Below are 19,717 nucleotides of genomic sequence, written 5' to 3'. Positions count from 1 at the left end.
TTATTTTGATGTCAGAATGACACCAATAAACTCCTGAGTATTAGTTTGGATGCTAATTATGTTTTAAACTATTTTATTTTATATATTTTTTTCCTCAAGAATGTTGTTTCTTCATCAAAATATTTGCTTTTTTCTTAAGCTTTTGTTAATAATATTAAAGGGAAAAAAATTATACGATTATATTTTGTATATTTAAATTATCATTATCTTTTTAGCTCAAATAGATTACTTCATGGTCATACTGGCTCAGTATTTGGATTAGCAATCACACCTGACAGCACTGTTTTATTGTCCTGTTCTGAGGATTGTACTGGTGAGATATTGTTATTCACATGGTTCATATTTTTAATAATTATAGTTGATAATTAATTGAGGAATTGATTTGCGAAATAGTATTTAATATAGAAATTAATATCTTTCAAAAATTATCTATATTTATGGTATTTACTCTATCGCAAAAATGGTAATACATTATATTTATCACCCCAATCTGCTGAAAGTTCCCTACAAGAAGTAAATACTAGTTCTACTGTTGTAAAATATTTGCTATATTTTAGGGGGTCAGAAGTTAATAGTTGTAACGTCATTTGTATAATATAATGTAAAAAGTTAATAACATTCTTTGACTTCATTAATTTTGATAAGTAATATAATTTATAATTGGCACAGTATATAATTTTCTGATTTAGGTGCCATTAAACTCAATTTTGCGTAATATTAATAAATTTGTTAAGTCAAGACAGGCTGCTATTTAAAACATTGCTTAAATTTAAAATATTGAACGATTTATGTAATAGAAGAACTTTTAAAATAAAATTTATGAGATCAGATAAAATTATATTCTGCAGTATTTTAAAATTTAACTTTTGATTTTCAAAGCAAAATGTTTGTGTAATGGATGCTTTAAATACATTATTTGTGATTATATTACAGCTAGAGCTTGGAATTTAGTTGATTTTAAAAATTCAGCTGTTTATTCAGGACATAATCATCCAATATGGGATATTGCAATGAGGTATATGAATTCAGTTTAAATATTTATTTATTATTTTTCAACAGTTTTGGCGTAATTTTAAAAAATAATGATATCTCTTTGTTTTTCCTTAATGATCAAGAAAATTCAAACTCTATGTGTTGAAATATATTAAATTTGAATAGATTGCCCATTTGCTATTAATTTTTTTCATTCTTCTAATTACTTAAAAAATAAATCACAATTTTTTAAAAATAAGTCTTATTATTTTTTATTGAAATTAGAACTTTCTTGATTTAAATTGATTTTTATTTATTAATCTTGAGCTGAATTATTAAACAGGTATCAAGTTTCCAAAATTATTTAATCTTTAATCATATTATTTTATGAAATATATTTTAAGCATTTTTAAGTACGAATTTATATAATTTTGTGAAAAAAAATTTGGGTTTAAATTTAGATTTTTAAAGATTTGTGGCAAAATAATCGAAATTCATATACTGCTTTTATACTATTTCTGTATTGAGTGATTTAGTGAAAAATTTTATAAAACAGACAAAAATAATAATAATAACAAAATAAAGTAACTGAAAAACTGCCTGATTAAACTGTTAAATTAATAGTAATGACTCGAGTTTTGAATTGTTATAATATTTTCCTACAGAATAAAAATTAATGTTTTAAAAAAGTCTTTTATACAAAGGGCACTCCATGATATATGTCGTTTGCATGTTTTTATAACCTATCTTTTCATTTTTTTTTTTTAACTTGGCAGTGTAATTGCTGGTTTGTCTGTATATATGAAATTATTCTAAGGAATATTCCATTATGACTGCCATTAATATTCCATTAACTACATATTATCAAAAGCCTTGTTAAAAATTGAATTCATAAAATTATGCACATTAAAAGCCAATCTTTAAGTTAGTATATTTAAAAGAACAAAACATTATCAAAGTCTTACCATTTCTTTTTGAAGTAACTGAGAGCAAAGAAAGAATTAAAATAATTTAAAAAAGGATTGAACAATTAAAGTCTGTTTCTAATGAAAAGCCAACACAGTTTAGTTCAAACAGGTTTGATGATTTGAACACTTCCTTTGCTCAATATGAATTCATCATAGTTTAAAAACATTTTCCCCCTCACTTCATTAGAATTTCGTGCAGATTCCAGTTTTTGCAAATCTTGTTTCCCCATTCTTATGAATCCACTTATTGGTAAATTCTTATACTATTTTAATTAGATTTATGTAACCCTAGATAACTAACTGAAATAAATGTTATTCTGTTGCTAATTATTTGACTGATATAATTGATGATTTAGAATTTGGTTAAAAATATATATATATATATAAAGATAGAAATAAAAATTGACATGTTTTGAGCTCTCAAGAACAGGCGCTCATTCTCAAGACTCGCCGTAGGTGAATGAGGGAAACAAAAGTTCTCCTTTATATTCACTTTTGTTTCCTGATCAATTTTGAGAATGGGCGTCTCCTTTTTGAGCACTAAAAACATTCTGACTTTTATTACTATCTTCATATTTTTTTTAAGCAAATGAAATTTTTATATCATTAGGTGTATCTTTCCACTTCAGTTTCTTTTGATTATTCCTTCAGTCATATGACTCATATACTAAAAATTTAATATTTAAATTCTTTTTATATTTCCTATAGTTCGTCAAACAAATTAGTGTGACTTAAAGGAAGTAGTTTTTAATATTTATTAGTATACAGATGAGTAAAACCATACTTATCCTTTTGAATACTTGATTATAAGGTATCATCTGAACTTTAATAATATGGCCAATTCAGTTAAGAAGGGTTTAAATATCTATTTTTTTTTCTTTTCAATAATTCTAAGTGCAGGATTTTAAATAGTTGTGTGAATGTGATGTCAACAAAAATCCAATTGCAGTTGAACTTCGTCATGCCGTGCGGTCGAATTCCAATTTTCGTGAAATAGGATCAGTGGAATACGATCCCATCCTCATTGCCACGTATTGTATTGTGAGATATTCTTGGTGGTATCCAATCAAGACACATAATAACAAAGGTATAAGTTTAATAAAACCATAAAACATAACAAAACAAGAACATGCTTACAGCACGTAACAAGGTTAGCGATGAACATCTATTAGGAATGGGTATATATACTCTCTGGAACGGTAAGGCAGCGCCGCTATATAGAAACTACAGGCTGTCGTAGTTGACTCGTAGTGATGACGGAAGGTGACGTCGGTTGACATCACAACACATATCTTATAAAAATTTCACAACCTTCTGATTTGAGAAAGTTTAGCTTCAATTGCCCTTTATATATTTATATTCTCTTGCTTGCTTTTATCTATATTACCTGGCTAAAGAAATTGACATGTATGGTTTTTTTGTTAAATGTGATCAGTTCTATTTAAGTCTTAGTAATAGGTTTTGTAAATGACACATTTTTAGAATTTTTTTTTTTTAATATTTAAAATTCTTGTATCAAGTATGATATTATTACATACTTTAGGTTATAAATTACTGTGCATAATTAAGTTATAAATAGTGTTTATAAGTTGTGGGAAAGTTAAAGCTAAATTTAATAATCTGTTTGGAATTTTTACTTTTTATATTTCCAAATAGACAGACAACAGAGTCAAAGCAATATAGAATCTTTAATTTAACCAATTAAAATAATCTATATCTATGACAGAATATTATAATTTCTAAGATTTTTAATATTATTATTATTTGCAAACAAATTAAGACTTGGATTATATGCCTTCAAAATTTCCTGTGGCAAAGTTTTTATAATATTTACTAATTTATATAAAGCAGCAAAACCGCAATATTATTTATGTACATTTTTGTATTTTAGTGATTTTTATTAATCTTTCATTTCGATAAAATTTTTTAAATTAAAATTTCAGTCCTGATTCAGCATATTTTGCAACTGCTTCAAAAGATGCACGTATGTGGATGTTTGAGGAAAGCGAACCTTTAAGAATATTTGTCGGGCACACTGGAGATGTTGAAGTAACACTTTGTTTTATATCCATGTTGCAAAATATTTTAAATTTATGTAAAAAATCGTTTATTCCTTCCTGCTTAATTTAAATGAGTTATTTTATGTATAAATAAAATTATATTGGTTGAGTTGTTTATGGTTGGGATTGCAAGTTTGTCACCATGCAAATTTCGATGAATTATAAATTTTTTTTTTCCTTCTGGAGTTAAATGTTTTAAATTGTGTGAAAACTGTTTAAAATTTGTGATGTTTTTATTTATTAATCACATTTTAAAGGCATTTGTTTCTTAACTGAAAGTTTCCAATTTTATAATATGTAATAAATAAAACTGTTAAGGAAATAGATTAATAATTATAATGAAATCTTTAAAAGAAACCAAATATTTAAGGAGCAAATTTTCATAAATTATTATTTTTTTCTCTAAAATTTGTAAATATTTCGAATTACATGAAAGTGTATTTAACAAAGTACAATATTTCTTACCAATTTCTTTTTATTATTTGTACTATATCTGTCTTTTAGTGCATATGTTATGTATATATTTACATCAATATTCTTTATTTGAATTTACGCAGAATTTTTAAAATCGATTTTACTTATTATAATACATAACATGAATATAAATTAAAGCATTAGATCACACGAAGCTACTTCATATTTTATTTATTATGTAGAGTTGCGCAAAAAAAAAGAGAAAAAAACAGCAATGGACTATCCTGAATAACTTTTGATCTAATAATTGGATCTTCATGTTCTAGGACTGAATCTTATTGGTTCGAGGGGTTCACCTCAAATATGCTAATTAATCAGTGCTAGTTAATTAGAGCAAAAAAAGTTGTATATTTAAAATTTGCTTTCTCAAGAACTATTCAACCTGTTTTGCTTTAACTTAATGTTTTGCCATGTAAAATTACATACTTTAAAATGACATTTTATTTCTTTTTTCTTTTTCTATTTACCACGTTTTCTATCAAAAAGTAAATTTCATTGATTTTTAAATAAAAAAAAAATTACATTATTTATGAAATATTACCCTGTATTGCAAAAGTGAAATCTGGAAGTTTGTTGAAATTTTCTTGTAAAACCTTGAAAATTTTATTTTTAAAATTGAGTGAAAACCCTGCCATATTAAAATGGAATCAAGAAAAAGCCTCATTAAGAAACATAAATCAATGAAATGAATTTAAGAAATTGCTAGGAAATCAGAATTAGATGCTGTTTTTTATAAATAATTTATGAAAAAATAACCATATGGGCAAAATTGCAAGTGTTTGTAAAGAAATACCTTTATGTAACAAATTTAAAAGAGAGACATTTAAGGTTATTTTAAAATTAAATACCATATAGCACTATTGTCTTTTGTTTTAATTTTTAAAGTTTTTTTATTGAAAAAAGATTAAAGATTACATTATTTATGAGTATTTCCAGTCCCAATTTTCCCTCATTTTTTTCTTCTAAATTATTATGGTTATTGTTCCATTTTTACAATTTTAATGCAAATTTGTGGAGCAAACAAAACTTGCCCACAGCAATGATTTGATCTACTGATTGACTTCAAGGCAATCAGTTATTAAGAAGTTAGTTACTAATTTTACAATTATAATATATTTATAACTATTAGATCAATGCAGAAAGTTGCTAAAACAAAACAACAATTCGAAAATTTTAGGAATTTTTTAAAATTGTAAGATTGATGAATAATTTAATAGTACTATTATTCAAGTACTATTTTACTATATTTTTCCTATTCTAATTCATTCTTATTATTAATGTAATTTGTGCAATGAAAAATGAAATTTAATATAAAATATTCTTAAACATGCTAATTTATTACAAATGAAATTGACATCCTTAAGCCTGCAAAAGTGTGAAGAAAATTATTTTTCCAAATTTTAATTTTGTTCCCAAATTTTTTTTAGAAACTCATTCTAGGTATTTTACTTGCAAGTTCACAATAAAAAAAGATTTAAGAATGTTTTCCTGCACTTTTAGAAAATAAAGTGGTGTCATTTCTGTTGCTCTATTTCAAAACTTCTGCAATTTACTCCATTTGCTCTGAAGTGTTTTAAAATAAAAAAATTTTAGAAAATTTTCCCTAACCGTTTCTGGAAATTTTTCTCTTATTCTTACAATGATTAACTAGATTTCTTCTTAAAAATAATAAAAAATTTTTCTGAGGGTAGAAAAGGAAAAAAAAAATCAATTAAGTTTGTTTCGTTATTGAATAATTTTTGTTGCTGTAAAAAAGAAAACTTACTTCTTAGTTTTTATTTCTATATACAATTCTAGTAATCAATACAAATTCTGCTAGTCAATAGGTTATATTTAATTTTCTTACTGATTTTGAAAGCTTTTACAACTGTTGTTCTAAGATTAGTCAAATTTTAAGAAATTAACTGTAACTATATAATTACTTTATAGTGTATCACATTTCATCCAAATTCAAAATACATTGCTACCGCTTCAACTGATAAGACTCTTCGACTTTGGACTACACAAGATGCTCGAACTGTGCGAAGTTTTGTTGGCCATGAAGCATTTATTAGCTCAATAGTTTTCTCACCAAATGGAAAACACTTAGCATCAGCTGGTAATAAATACCATACTTTTATTATTTAAACAATATACATTATTTTTGCTGACAATTATTTTTTTAAAAACATGAAACACATTTTCAAAAGTTCTTTGATATTCCTTAGAAAAAATTTTCCTATTCAGTTAAGGTTATGACCGAGCTACCATTTGCAACTAAAAAGGTGCAATTTTGAAGAAAAGGTTACTACACGTCACTGTAGTGAGCTACTACTATAGACTATCTTTGAAACTGTTGCAATTTATTTTTAACTGCTGCTTGCTAATATGTAATATAATAATAAATTTATTTATTGGTATAAAACTTATAGAATTAAATTTACATTATAATAACGTATAGTTTAATTTGCTTAGTTTTTTTTTCTCCCATTCGTGTTAATATGGATGTTTAGTTCAGTCGAGTGTGCTTATCTGTTATTTTTAATAAGGTAGCAAAATTTTATTGTTTTTACCAATGATAAATTTTGTATTTGGTATAATGATATTTAAAACTTGGTTATTTTAATGATTACTTGTAAAATTTTATTCATTAAGTAAATTATATTGAAAATCTTTTTAGTTTACCATATTTTTATTTTTGTTATTTCATTTTGTGTAATTTTGACTGATTGTTTATTCATGTAACTGATATATTTACTTTAGGAATCATGTTAAATCTGATCCATGACGCAATAGATTTTTTATCAAGATTTCTATTTTGTTACTTTTATTAATTTCTAACTATTTTTGTTTTAATTCCTTGTATGTAATATTCCTTGACAAGTTCATTTAAATGATGTATTTTACTGCTCATGCAGTACTAACTACTTCTGTACAAACTACTCCCTACTTATGAACTTCATTAGCATTATTACTCTATCCTTTTCCATCCACACTATGAATGTCAACATTTATGTTGAACTTATTTTATTATAATCTAACAAAATTTATAAAAATTTTTATGACATATTTTTCTTTCTAGATGATAATGGTTTGGTTAAGATTTGGGATTTAAGTTCTGGTCTAGCAATGAAAGAATTCAAACCTCATATTGGCCGGATATTAAGCATGAGTTATAACAGAAACGGCACACTGCTAGCAACTGGAGGCTGTGATAAGTATTTAAAAGTTTGGGATGCTCTCCATGGTACTGTTGAAGGAACTCCTGATAAAACTGTTGACAAAAATAAGTATGTATCTTTTATGTAGAACTTCCATTTTCTTTTTAATTTAATTATTTGTGTTATAACTATTTTATTTTAAAGCAATTTTATACTTTCTAAAACATTGGTTTGTCATTTATGAATGCAATCTTTTTTGGAAAACTGTTAATTTAAATATTGCAAAAATATCTTATGAAGAATTTTCTCAATTTTGTTATGCCTACAGAAGGCCGTATGAGGAAAAAAACTTCCAAATTTTTAATAATTTACTTTAAAAATAAATCATCTGCTCATACTTAAGAATTATTGCAACTCCCAGAAAACATACCTTTTTCAAATTTAGATGGCTCCAAATAATTTTCAATGAGTCATTCATACTCTGAATAATGAGAAATAAATTCTAATAAAGTTCATTTTATAAAAATGTGTTACAAAAGGGCTCAGTTGCATTATATTTACTACATTTGGAAATATTTAAGTTATTTATAGTTATGTAATCATTCTGAACCAAATTAATTAAGCACTATTAGAAATAATAAAACACTGTGAAAAAAATTATGAAACACTATGAAAAAATATATTTTAACACCAGTACTTAATAATCCTCTTTAGGATTTTTAAGTACTGGTGTTAGAAAATTGTGTAAGAAGAATTTCATTATTTCTATTGTTGCCAATTCTTCTTAATTTGTTGATCTGATCAATGAGTTTGTATACTCTGGTAAAATCAAGCACCAAAAAAGGTTGTAATCAGATGACCTCCTGAACAAAACCCAAACAATCCAGGATATCCTCCGATTTCTCAGATACAAAGTGAGAAGACCTTTTTTCCAGATTCAAAAGTCACACATTTTAAATACTCTCTGAAGAGTTAAGAGGAACCATTTGAATTGGTCTGTTTCCCTCACAATGTAGGTTATGCCTCAAGCACTCTCTGCCATGCCTGTCTGTATTCTTCCCCATCAAGAACTCCTTATGAAATAATGTGATGTTTCTGTCTCAGAAGAGCCCCTTAAGGACAGGTGACTTCATTCCCTTTGACATTGACTTGTTAGAGGATCCACTGGAAGTGGGCTGCCAAGTTCTTATATATTAAAAGTTTAGCCCCATTTTAACATTGTCTCAATTAATTTATGTTAGCCATTCTTGTAAGAAGAACAAAGTTAACAATGCATAATGTTTAAACATTAATCTGAAATAATCATGGTTAGTACTAAAACTAAAAGGTTTTAGACTTGTAATATACAAATTTCATTTCCTTTCATTTCATATTCATTCTTCCGTTAGTTATCACAGTGCTTTTTAGTAACTTAATCCTTTTTAAATAATTTTTTGTGATTCAGTTGTTATTTATTTCTGTTAAAAAATGTTCACTCACTTTTTTAAAATTTAACTTTGAAACTTTACTACTTAACTATACCATGTTTTTTAAAATATTAAAAACTTGAAAGCGTTTAATTCTGAGTTTATCTGGAGTATTAATTTTGTTAAGGTTTAATTTAAGAAATGATTTTTTTTAATTTTATCTTTCTACTATTTGTTGTTTAAGTTTAAATGGCATTTTATGCATCGGAAATAATTAGTTTTATTTTGTCTTTTTTTAGTTCTGAAGAAGGTTCTGTGAAGTTAGTGGATACTCATTTTATTGATTCTAAGCTGCATTGTGTCAAATTTTGTGAAAGGAATCTTCTTGTTTCAGTATCTTCTAAATAACTGTTTTGTAGGAAAATCAACCCCATCGCCATTCTTGCTGATTCTTATGTAAAATGCACTTCTGAAACCTTATATGACCGCAATTTTCTAGAGACCCCCATATGTTTATCACTTTTCATTAAATTTATGGCTGTGAATATGATTTGTATTTGGAGAAAGATTTGATTTAACTGTTAAATTTCTTCTGTGGGTTCAGGTAGGTGAAAAGTTCTAAAACATGCAACAAGGGAAACTAAAGGAAAGTCTGCAACCTGTTAAAAAATTATGTGAAAAATTATTATTTTAAATTTTTTTCTCATTTTCTACATATTTTAGTTCATAGTCCCCTACACCTTTTTCTTTTCCCAAACACCTGAGAATGATAAAATTATATAGCCACAATTTTGACTAAAAGCATATGAGGTGGAAAATATCACAATTACCAACTAAGAAAATGTTGGAGATTCACTGTATGTCAGTTATGATAGATTATATTCTTATTTTTAAATTAATGAGTTAATTCTTTCCTCTATTCTAAATCAATTTCATGGCCATGAAGGCCTTTCTAAAAATAAAAAAAAAGAACACACACACACTTGGCAAGTGAGCAAAATGTGGATTATTATCTGATTCAGAATGTTATTTTACATAAATATCAACTAAAATTGTGCCAGAACTAAAAATGAAAAATTTCTTTATTCGGAGAAGTCAAACCTAGCTATTGCATTAATTTTTTGTGTTGTAAATAATATTATTTAAAATCAGGAGCTTGTTAAGGAATAATATGTGATATTCTGCTATTATAAATAGCTTGTAAACATTATAAGATGAGAGAATAAATATAAAAAGTCAGTTATGTATGAAATTAAGGTACATAAAAAATTGTAAAATTTATTAATCAGTTGTTAACAGCATTTATGTCTTTTCACTTTGTTGTTACTCTTTTCACTTTGTTGTTACTCTTTTCACTTTGTTGTTTTATGTTGTTATCTGTCTAAAATCTATTGTTTGTATTCAAAATATTTAATATACTTAAGTGTAGGAAGTGTTCAAAAGTTTTCAATTATATTTTAAATTCTAGTAAAAATAATTTGTGTTGATATGTTTTATCAAAAGACTTAAATTTTTTCACATCTTGTGGAAACAAAAAATAAATATTTTTATATATTGTAGTGACAGATAAAAAACATTATTTTGATTGTATTGACTGTAAATATATTTAATCTTAATTTATGTTTCATTTTATATGTTAGTCATGTTGTGTTATGTTGAAAACAGCAACATTTTTAAAAGTTATCTGATGTATAATCTTAAAGATTATATGTGTTATATATGTATGTGTGTATGTAGTTATTTTATTGAACTGCATCAATAACAGATGTATAACCAAAATACTGTTGTTTTTTTTACTTTCATCATCTCTTTTTCTCTTGCGCCAATAATTTGTGATATTTGTCTAATTTCTTTTTAACTTTATAATTGTTTTAATAATGGTAAAGTTAAAGTTGTTTAAATAAAAACGAGTATAGATTTATGTATGTTCAAAAATTTTGTGGTTTTAATATTTTAGACTTTTCAGTTCTTAATTTTAAGTTTTCTTAATTTTTATTCTTCATTTTTGCTGCATAATCCCTTTTCTTTAGCATAGCTAAGAAGATTAATAAGTATATATTGTTATATATACTTATTAATCTTTTATTGTTATCTAGTAATAAATTTTATTGAAAGAGAAGGAATGTAAGAAATGTATTAACTGATCTTCATTTTTCATTCACTTTTGAGTAAAATGTTATTCTCAAATTCATAAATTTCATTTTAGTTAATATCTTAATTTTCATATCTTTTACTATTGTTTTTCTTCCACGCGTTATATCTCTTTTCCACCTACTTCATTTAAATACAATATGCATAACTTAATTCTTTTTTTGTAATTTATGTTAACATTTTTAGTTTTTTGAGTTCTTATATGAAATTAAAGTAGCAATACACATTTTTAAAAAAAAAAATTTTTGGAAAGGGCCGTACGAAAAAAATTATGAAAAAGCCGCAATAATTCAATTCAATGATTTTTTTTAATAAATAAATAAAAAATAAAATGAAAATACAAATGTAATGAGTTTATTTACCTTTGTTAAAATGAATGCATATTTTCAACAAAAAAAAAAAGAAAAAATGCATTTTATAACACCTTGCTAAAACTTGATTTTATTTATGAAGAAATGTTTTTAACTTTTCCCTGTGGAAAAATAAGTCTTCACATTCAAACTAGTATTTTTGATATTTTGATGCAACAGTCCTTATTTTTAAAATTATTGATATTAATTTAAAGAAAAAATATTTTTTCTTATGCAAGTTATGTTTTTTTGCAATTTATGTTCTTCATATTATTATCTAGAAGGTGGAGAACTACAGAATACCCAACAATTATAAGTAAAATTATGTTTTATGTATTCTTATATAATGTAGCTCTGTACATTTCTTAGTAAGTTAGTTTGCTCATAAATATTTCTTCTCTAAATTGGAATTCCTTTATGTGAAGTTATTACAATGTATGATTTTTAGTTTTTTTTATTCAAAAGAATCTCTACTTGTAATTTTTATATGTCACAGCACTTGTCTTTAAATATTTTGTTTTAAAAGTTCTAAGTGTTTTAAGACTTCAAACAATATATAATAAAAACAATTTGCCAATTTATTTAATTCTCTTACTGAATATTTTACTCAGTAACATCTTCAATGTGTAGCAATTATGTCTACACAGAAGTAAACAGTTCTATTAATTACTGAAAAATTGATTAGTTTTTTGGTATCTCTGTGATGAATCTTGTTTTTTTATTAGTTATTTTTTCAGAAAAAACTTTTTTAATTTTTTGCAAGTATTAAAAAAAGATAAAAACATAAAGAAAAAAAATATAAAGATATAAATTTTAAATATATATATAAGATTTAATTATTCACTAAAAATTTAAATCATAATATGTAATATTTATTAAAAATCATAACTGATTTTTAAATAGACATTTTATGTGTCAAAGTTACTTGGAACTTGTACTCAAAAATTTAAAAAAAAAAAAATAATAATTGTCATTAGCAGCCATAAATAAATTTATGACTTTCTAAGTAATATCTAAGTAATTACTGGAAAAGTAGGATCTAAAATGCCTATTTTAAGATTTTTAATTTTCCTATGGCATTATTTAATGTTTATACATGCCAATATTACAGGCTATTAATTTAATTTCCATTCAAAATTTTAAATAATTTTTCTGATTATTCAACTTTTCTTAGGTCTGTGAATGAAAAAACAGAAAAGTGCTAATGTAAATTGATTTTTTTAAAGCAAATTGCGTTAAATAACGTTATTTTTTCTACTGCATTGAACAATCGTGCCACTTATGACTTAACTATCTATATTTTTTATCTAAGACTCTGTAAAATGTACATATTTTGTTTTTATGTTTTCAAGTTGATTTATATGTTTCACTACTTAAACAGTCAGTTAAGGAAAAGCTATTCACCAATTTACTGTAAATATTAAATAAAACTTTTTAATAAGTACTTTCAGTATTTCTTTTATTTATTCAAATAGAGCAATCAGTTAAACACCAACTCAAGTAACTTTTTTCTGAAAACTGTTATATTAAAATAACTATTTAATTACAAAAAGTATTATTGTAACTTAGTCGCAAGCTTGGTTTGGAAAACGAATCATATAGGATCGCATAGTAATCTTTGAGGGTTGGTAAGCGTTAGCGTGTAGGGGGCGGAGCCCAGTAGTAAACAATATTTTTTTTTTATTGAATGCATTTTAAAATGTGTAAGTGATGCTTGTTGCTTTTAAGCTTAGTTTAACTTGATTGTTATTAGGCAGAAAGCACTCAGCATCAATAAAAAAAAGAGTAAAAATACTTTATTCTACCCTTTCTTGTTATTAATGAATCCTAATAACTTTTGCAATTGGTTTTAAACGAAGGTTTTATAATATTCACCTTTATTTTAATAAAGTACAAATATATTTTTATTACATTATACATTTTATTAGTGCTCTTCTCTTTGCGAACTGAGCATTTTTCGTCTTTGAACATCGCAATTCCTTTAGATGACACCACTTTTGAGTGTTGACAATTCTAGTTCAATAATTGTCTATGGTTTGGGCTTTATTCTAAAATATTCTTTTAATCTGAAAAAAAAAGAAATTATGATTATGTATAAAATTGATTGAAGGAAATTAAGAATTAGTTCAAAATTATGAATTCAGTGTATCAATCAAATAATATTATTTTGCGTATTTAAGAAAAGTTTGTTTACCTCATTGCTTGTGTTTTTATAAATCCTTCTGCATCATAAGGAGAGTAACCTCCTAGGATGTCCAAACTGGAAATAAAAATTATAAATTTAACTGTCCTTAATATATGTATATTTGTAGAATCCGTGTCAAAAATGAAGTTAAAATTATTAGCAATGCACAAAAAACGAGGTACTCTAAATAACTTTTGATCTAGTGATCGAATCATCACTTGACTAGGATACAATCTTAAGGGTTTAAAGGGGTGACCTCAAATATGCTAATTAACTAAAGCAGACGATATTTTTAATAGCAGGATCCTTTAATTTTTGCTTATTTCGTCATATCTCGAGAATTTTTAAAACTGAATCGAAAACTATTTGCACACAGGGTGTTTCTTTTTTCCTTCTTTTTCTTAGTGCACTTTAAACATTAGATGAAGCAAGCAATTATTTAAATGAGGAAAAATCAAATATTATATCAAAATCTGATGGATGAATCAATTGATGAAAGCAAACAACATATTTGTTTGAAAATTTTGATTCATTTGGTTAATTTGATTTCTATTGATTAAAAACTTAACATATTTAATTGCTGGTGAAAGTTGTTTTGAATGATCACCTAGGATTTGGTTCATTTATAGGTCAGATACTAAATGTTCAGTTAAATCAATTATGTGTAATTATTCTTTTACATGAAATATATATAATTATAATAAAAAGAGTTAAGAACAAAAATATTTATATTTCTCGAAATAAGTGCAGCTTTCTAATTATAAGATGTTCCATAATCTCTCTGCTTTATAAAGGGGAAAATTGTTATAGTTATGCTAATTAATTTTCACGTCAAATCTGACAGTTTTGTACACGTTACTACAATTATTACCTTCCATTCTAGACATAAATGTTCAAAAAGTAAAATAGATACTGGAAAAATGAAAATAAGTATCACTGGTCCAATGAAGGATACCGTCACCTTCCTTGGGACAGGGAGTATCTATAATTGAGTTGGTAGCAATTTTTTATATACGGAACATGATTTAGACATCCTTATATTTAACTGCATATTCTTAAGAAGTATTTCATAAAAAAAACTTAAGAAATTACTTGAAAAATTATTTTAAGGATGGCTGAAGTTTTAATTTAATCTTAGGTGTGTACTTTATTTACGCCGCACTGGAGCTGCAATGGGCTATTGGCGACAGGCAGGGAAACATCCCTGAGGAAGATCCAAAGACATGGCATTACAATTTTGATCTGTAGAGGAGATGACTCTTCCGCTTTGGAAGCCCGGCGTCTTGCTCGCGAAGTCGAGCACTATTTTAATCTTAATCGATTACTTTAATTTATTTTCTATTAAAATAATAGCGAGGCTTCATTTATTACTTTTTGAGCATGAATGAGAACATTAAATTGTTTTTTTTTAATTAAATATTTCACGTTATATAACTTAGCTAGTATCCGTCCAATTTAAACTTCATACTCTTAGTTTTATTTGTACACATCTAGATACTATTTTTTAAAAAAAAAAATATTTATTCATTTATTTTGGGTACTACATTGACTCAATCAGCATTATGAATGTCCGAAATTGAAGGGGAAAAAATATTTTTAAGGTATTTTTAAATTATTATTATAAAGGTAAGATTAAGATATTTATAAATTATAATTATTTTACAATAATTTATGTTAGTTCTTGGGACGAGACAGAATTATAACTTAACTATAATATTTTTACTCTGAATTAATTGTTGTCATAGCTTAAAGTTTAGATCTATGTTATGGTCTTAGAACTGACTAATAGTGGTAGAAAATACAAATTGTTGTTATTTTACCTGCATAAGTCTTGATTATAGGTAGAAGTGGGTGATTTCCTCGCAACTATGCTAACACTTCCTTTGTATACTTTTACCCTGACTGTGCCGTTTACTTGTTTCTGGCTTAGTTTCAAGCAAGCTTGCACAAATTCACCTTCAGGGCTGTACCATAATCCTATTGGTGAATGTAAAAGTTTAGAAATAATTTTATTTATGGAAAGAAAAGCTATAAATGCATTACCTACCGTTATAAATTTGATCAGCAAACGTATCCGATAGGTTTGTTTTTACTCTGAGAACTTCCTGCAACGTTAGAAACAAATCCAAAGTGAATAATAGGTTACGTTTAAAATTAGAAGTCAGTTTATAAAATGTATCTATTATTTTCATGTTGTATTATATCATTTTTTTTTAATATGCCAATTTATTCATTATTTTTATTTTAAATTTTTTTTAGAAAATCACAAATTCATTTTTATTTAAGTTTCATTACATTACATAAAAATTAAATAACAATTATTGCAGTCAATTAGACATAATTATTGCGCATGCCTGTGAAGAAACGAAAACTATAAAGATCAATCATGTGACAAATTTATGACAAATAGAAAACACTGCTTTCACTGTTTAATGTTCTAAGAAAATTTGTAATTCGATTCACTTAGCACAGGATTAGAATAGATTGTGAATAAGTACTTAATAAGGATGATTAATAAGTTATTTGTAAACAATATCTATTAGTAAATATAGCATAATAAAAAATGAATAAGTAGTGAAGGCTGAAAATGTTATTTGTTAACGATATCTATAAATAAATACACCAGGAAAATGATGAATAAGGCTGAATATCTTTTGTGAACAATATCTTATAAATAATACTGTTGGAACTCAAGAAGCATTAGTAGAAGACTCTGTTTAAATTTACTACTGAAAAAAAAATTTAATCTTAATCTAAACTTAAATTTTACATAAATTAAATTCTTTGTTACTTTTTATAGTTTTATTAACTTAAACTAGAATTAATTAGCTTAAACGGCTGTTATGTTTTGTAATTAATTATTAAAGACGAAATGTATATCGCTTAGTCTAGTTGTCAGTATGATATATTTGGTTTTCTCTCACTTTACAATTGCTATTGCTCTAATTAAGCAGTAAGTGAAAAAAAAGGTATAATTTTATAAATCTATTCCTTCTGTTGTTAACACTTCAAAATTATTCGTACTGAATAGTGACGTAATTTAATTATTCTATTTTGTAAATGATAAAATAATGATTTGAATTCTGATTTTAATTAAAGTGAAATAATAATATTATTATTATTAATTCTAATGATATTTTTTTAATGCTGAAAATAATTGAGTAAATACATAAAGTTAGTAAAATGGAAAGTTTAATATTAATAAATCAGTAAATAGAGTTTCTAGATACTGAAACTAGATGGCAGTGTAAGACTTTACTCTGTAAAAGTTGTTTTACTGCGTAAACATGTAGTTTGCAAAGAAACAAATACAACTCTCACGCTTGAGAGAAACAAATTTTCCAGATATTTTCGCGAAAGGGTGTATGCTACTACAATTTGTATGATTTTCTTTTATTTTTAGACAAATTTCAGCCTACGACTTTTTTACAACTTTCTGTTTAGATTTGTATTCTTTGACATTAAGAACAACTATTAGGAAAATAGGAATGTTATAGTACATAGCAATTTTATTTTAAAAAACGTGTATAATGAGAATTTTTATTGCATCCTGATATAACGTTCATTTTCAAAATCAGCAATATTTTTTATTGAAATAAATTGACTTAAACGTGTCCTGGGAATTGGGTATTTTGAGTACAGTGTTGAGGAAAGGTGTGATGTGAACTACGTGAATTTTAGCTGACTAAACTTTTCACAACATTTGTCTCAAAAATATGTTATAAAAAAGCTGATGGTGTGGAATTTGTAAAATTTTTCACTAATTGCTGCTGAATCTCAATTATAAAAATCTGAAACCTTTGGAAATAGCATATTTTAGTCGTAAAAAATAATAAGATTCCTGGAGCTTATGCTTGTATCGAAAAAAAAAAAAACCACTAATTTTGTTAAATAAAAACACCGATAACAAGTCAGTCTTGTAATTAAAAGTGCCGACTAATATGAAAGATCATTTCTAAACAAAAATGGAAAGTTTTTTTTTGCGCTATATGTATCTTTTAGCAACTAAATTTAAGTGCGTTTTGGAAATGAATTTTGAATAAATTTCTTAACAAAGTTTCTTCCATTTTTTTTCTTCATTTCCTATTTTATCTCTCGTTTTTTAATGCTGCGATTAAAAGAATATTATTTTTTCTCCATTTTCTATTAAATGTCATATAGTATTTGTATTTTGATTTCAATATAAGATTTGTACTTTTTATTCTAGATTATTGCTTATATTTTTAACGTTTTTATTAAGTCATTTCCTGTAAGGGTGGAATATTGTAATTTGAATTTCGATTTCTCTCCCCACCCCCCCCACCCCAACTATTTAGAACACTCAAAATCTTTACTGTAGTTACGTATTTGATGACAACACAAGTTTTGATCTGTTACCAATCACTAAAAGTAGAATTTAGCTTCATTTGATCATGAAATAGAATAAGACTGTTAATCAAAATTCCAACCATTTTCAAAGAAACAAAAGAGTTCAAATATCATAGAAATCTTCGTCTTTGATAATAATAAGTTATAATTTCTGATCACTACTAGCAAACTTTATTATGATATTATCGTGAAAAAGAGTTTACCATCAATCCAAATCTTGACCATTTCTCTACTAGTCAAGAGTGCTCAAATTTGAATTAAAGATTTCTATTGGATTAAAAATACAAGTTTCAATTGTTTTTTCAATCTTTACAACAAGAATTTAAGTCGATATTTCATCTCAAATTGATTTTGACCTAAGAACGCTTTTTCAACGTAGGCAAACTAACAGTTGTAAAATTCTTTTTTAAAACATTTTTCTAGTAGGTTAAAAAAGAGAAAAAAATTGTTTTCTCAAAACTAAAAGGAAAAGATTTTATCACAAAATCTTAGCTTTACATCGAAAAATATAGGTTAGTACTTAGGTTATAAACTTTTATCCCCACCAAAAATTATCGCTGGCATCCAATTTCGTTCGAAAGGCAGGTGCCCTATTTTTTATTTATTTTAAGTCTAACAGTATAGTCTGAAAAGTATAGAATTTTGAAAAAAATATTTGATTTTAAATTGAAAATAGAGTAAAGTGACGAGAAATATAGTTCAAAGAAAAGAAAGAAATTAATAAAGTTTTCGATTATCGACAATAGATGGCAGTATATGATTTAAGACTGTAAAAGTTGTTTTTCCGCTGAATTATACAAAATGCAGAGAAACAAATGCGACGAAAAGAAAGAAAAATGCGGAAAAAAAGTTTATAAATTGCTTAACTATTTAAAAATGTAATTAAGTTATTTTATTTTTTAAATGTGCAAATTTTGCTACGAAAATACGATATCATACAAAACGCTATGTCAAAAATAATTTTTAAATGACGCCTTTTCTATTTAAAAGATAAAACTTATTTTAAGACTCAATTAACACTAGTTTTAATTTAAAATTTTTTTGTATAATTAAAATAAAATATATCATTACATCCAATGTCCATAATTAAATATTACTAACTGAAAGTCTAACAATGAGCTTCTTTTCATGTCAAGATTATTATTTTTCTTTGTTAAGCCTATGCATTTGAAAACTCGATTGGTTCTAACTCAAATAATATTTTGATAAGAGATTTGCTGAATAAAAAAAGTTATTGAATAGAAACAGTTATTTGATAAAACAGTTATTTGGAAGGATAAAAAATGCTCAAATTTATCATCACTTTAGTTTTAGGAAATTATTTTTATCTTAGGTGAAAGGAATATTTTTATTAGTGATCGTTAAAATTATTTCTTACCCTATCTAACGTGAATACTTCAATATCTTCATGAGCAACATGAAGAATTGCTCCCCCAGGAGTTTCATAACATCCTGAAAATTACAATTACATTATGTTAAAAGCAGAGGTTTAATAAGACACAATAAACTAAACATAGTATTTACAATAAAAGCAGAAAATTTATCATCAACAGTTAGTTTCATTATACGAATCGCTAAAACTATACACACTTTTATTTAATACACAACAAGCCAAAAATTATAAGACGTGAGTAAAAATAACA

At 25.5% G+C, this 19,717-nt stretch overlaps 2 protein-coding genes across 4 annotated transcripts in view; one reads left to right on the top strand and one right to left on the bottom strand.

Moving 5' to 3' along the window:
* Window positions 1–12,102, top strand: part of LOC107453481 (TAF5-like RNA polymerase II p300/CBP-associated factor-associated factor 65 kDa subunit 5L) — a 28,668-nt gene extending 16,566 nt beyond the window's left edge. For all 3 annotated transcript variants that reach the window (XM_016070339.4, XM_016070338.4, XM_016070340.4), the window contains 6 exons: window positions 216–313; window positions 934–1,015; window positions 3,884–3,989; window positions 6,404–6,572; window positions 7,536–7,743; window positions 9,320–12,102. In XM_016070339.4, coding sequence (XP_015925825.3) covers window positions 216–313; window positions 934–1,015; window positions 3,884–3,989; window positions 6,404–6,572; window positions 7,536–7,743; window positions 9,320–9,428 — 772 coding nt within the window. In that variant the 3' untranslated portion in view covers window positions 9,429–12,102. The remainder of the gene's footprint in view (window positions 1–215; window positions 314–933; window positions 1,016–3,883; window positions 3,990–6,403; window positions 6,573–7,535; window positions 7,744–9,319) is intronic.
* Window positions 12,103–13,377: 1,275 nt separating this feature from the next.
* Window positions 13,378–19,717, bottom strand: part of Ass (argininosuccinate synthase) — a 33,657-nt gene continuing 27,317 nt past the window's right edge. Inside the window, exons 9-13 of the mRNA XM_043046714.3 lie at window positions 19,453–19,526; window positions 15,754–15,811; window positions 15,527–15,683; window positions 13,716–13,781; window positions 13,378–13,587 (exon numbers count right to left, since the gene is read on the bottom strand). Coding sequence (XP_042902648.1) covers window positions 13,551–13,587; window positions 13,716–13,781; window positions 15,527–15,683; window positions 15,754–15,811; window positions 19,453–19,526 — 392 coding nt within the window. The 3' untranslated portion in view covers window positions 13,378–13,550. The remainder of the gene's footprint in view (window positions 13,588–13,715; window positions 13,782–15,526; window positions 15,684–15,753; window positions 15,812–19,452; window positions 19,527–19,717) is intronic.

This window comes from Parasteatoda tepidariorum, chromosome 3, assembly GCF_982258835.1.
Source record: "Parasteatoda tepidariorum strain Cologne lab strain chromosome 3, Ptep-v5.0, whole genome shotgun sequence".
Lineage (NCBI taxonomy): Eukaryota > Metazoa > Arthropoda > Arachnida > Araneae > Theridiidae > Parasteatoda > Parasteatoda tepidariorum.
The sequence above is the reverse complement of the archived record's forward strand: the minus strand, read 5'-3'. Positions and strand labels throughout refer to the sequence as shown.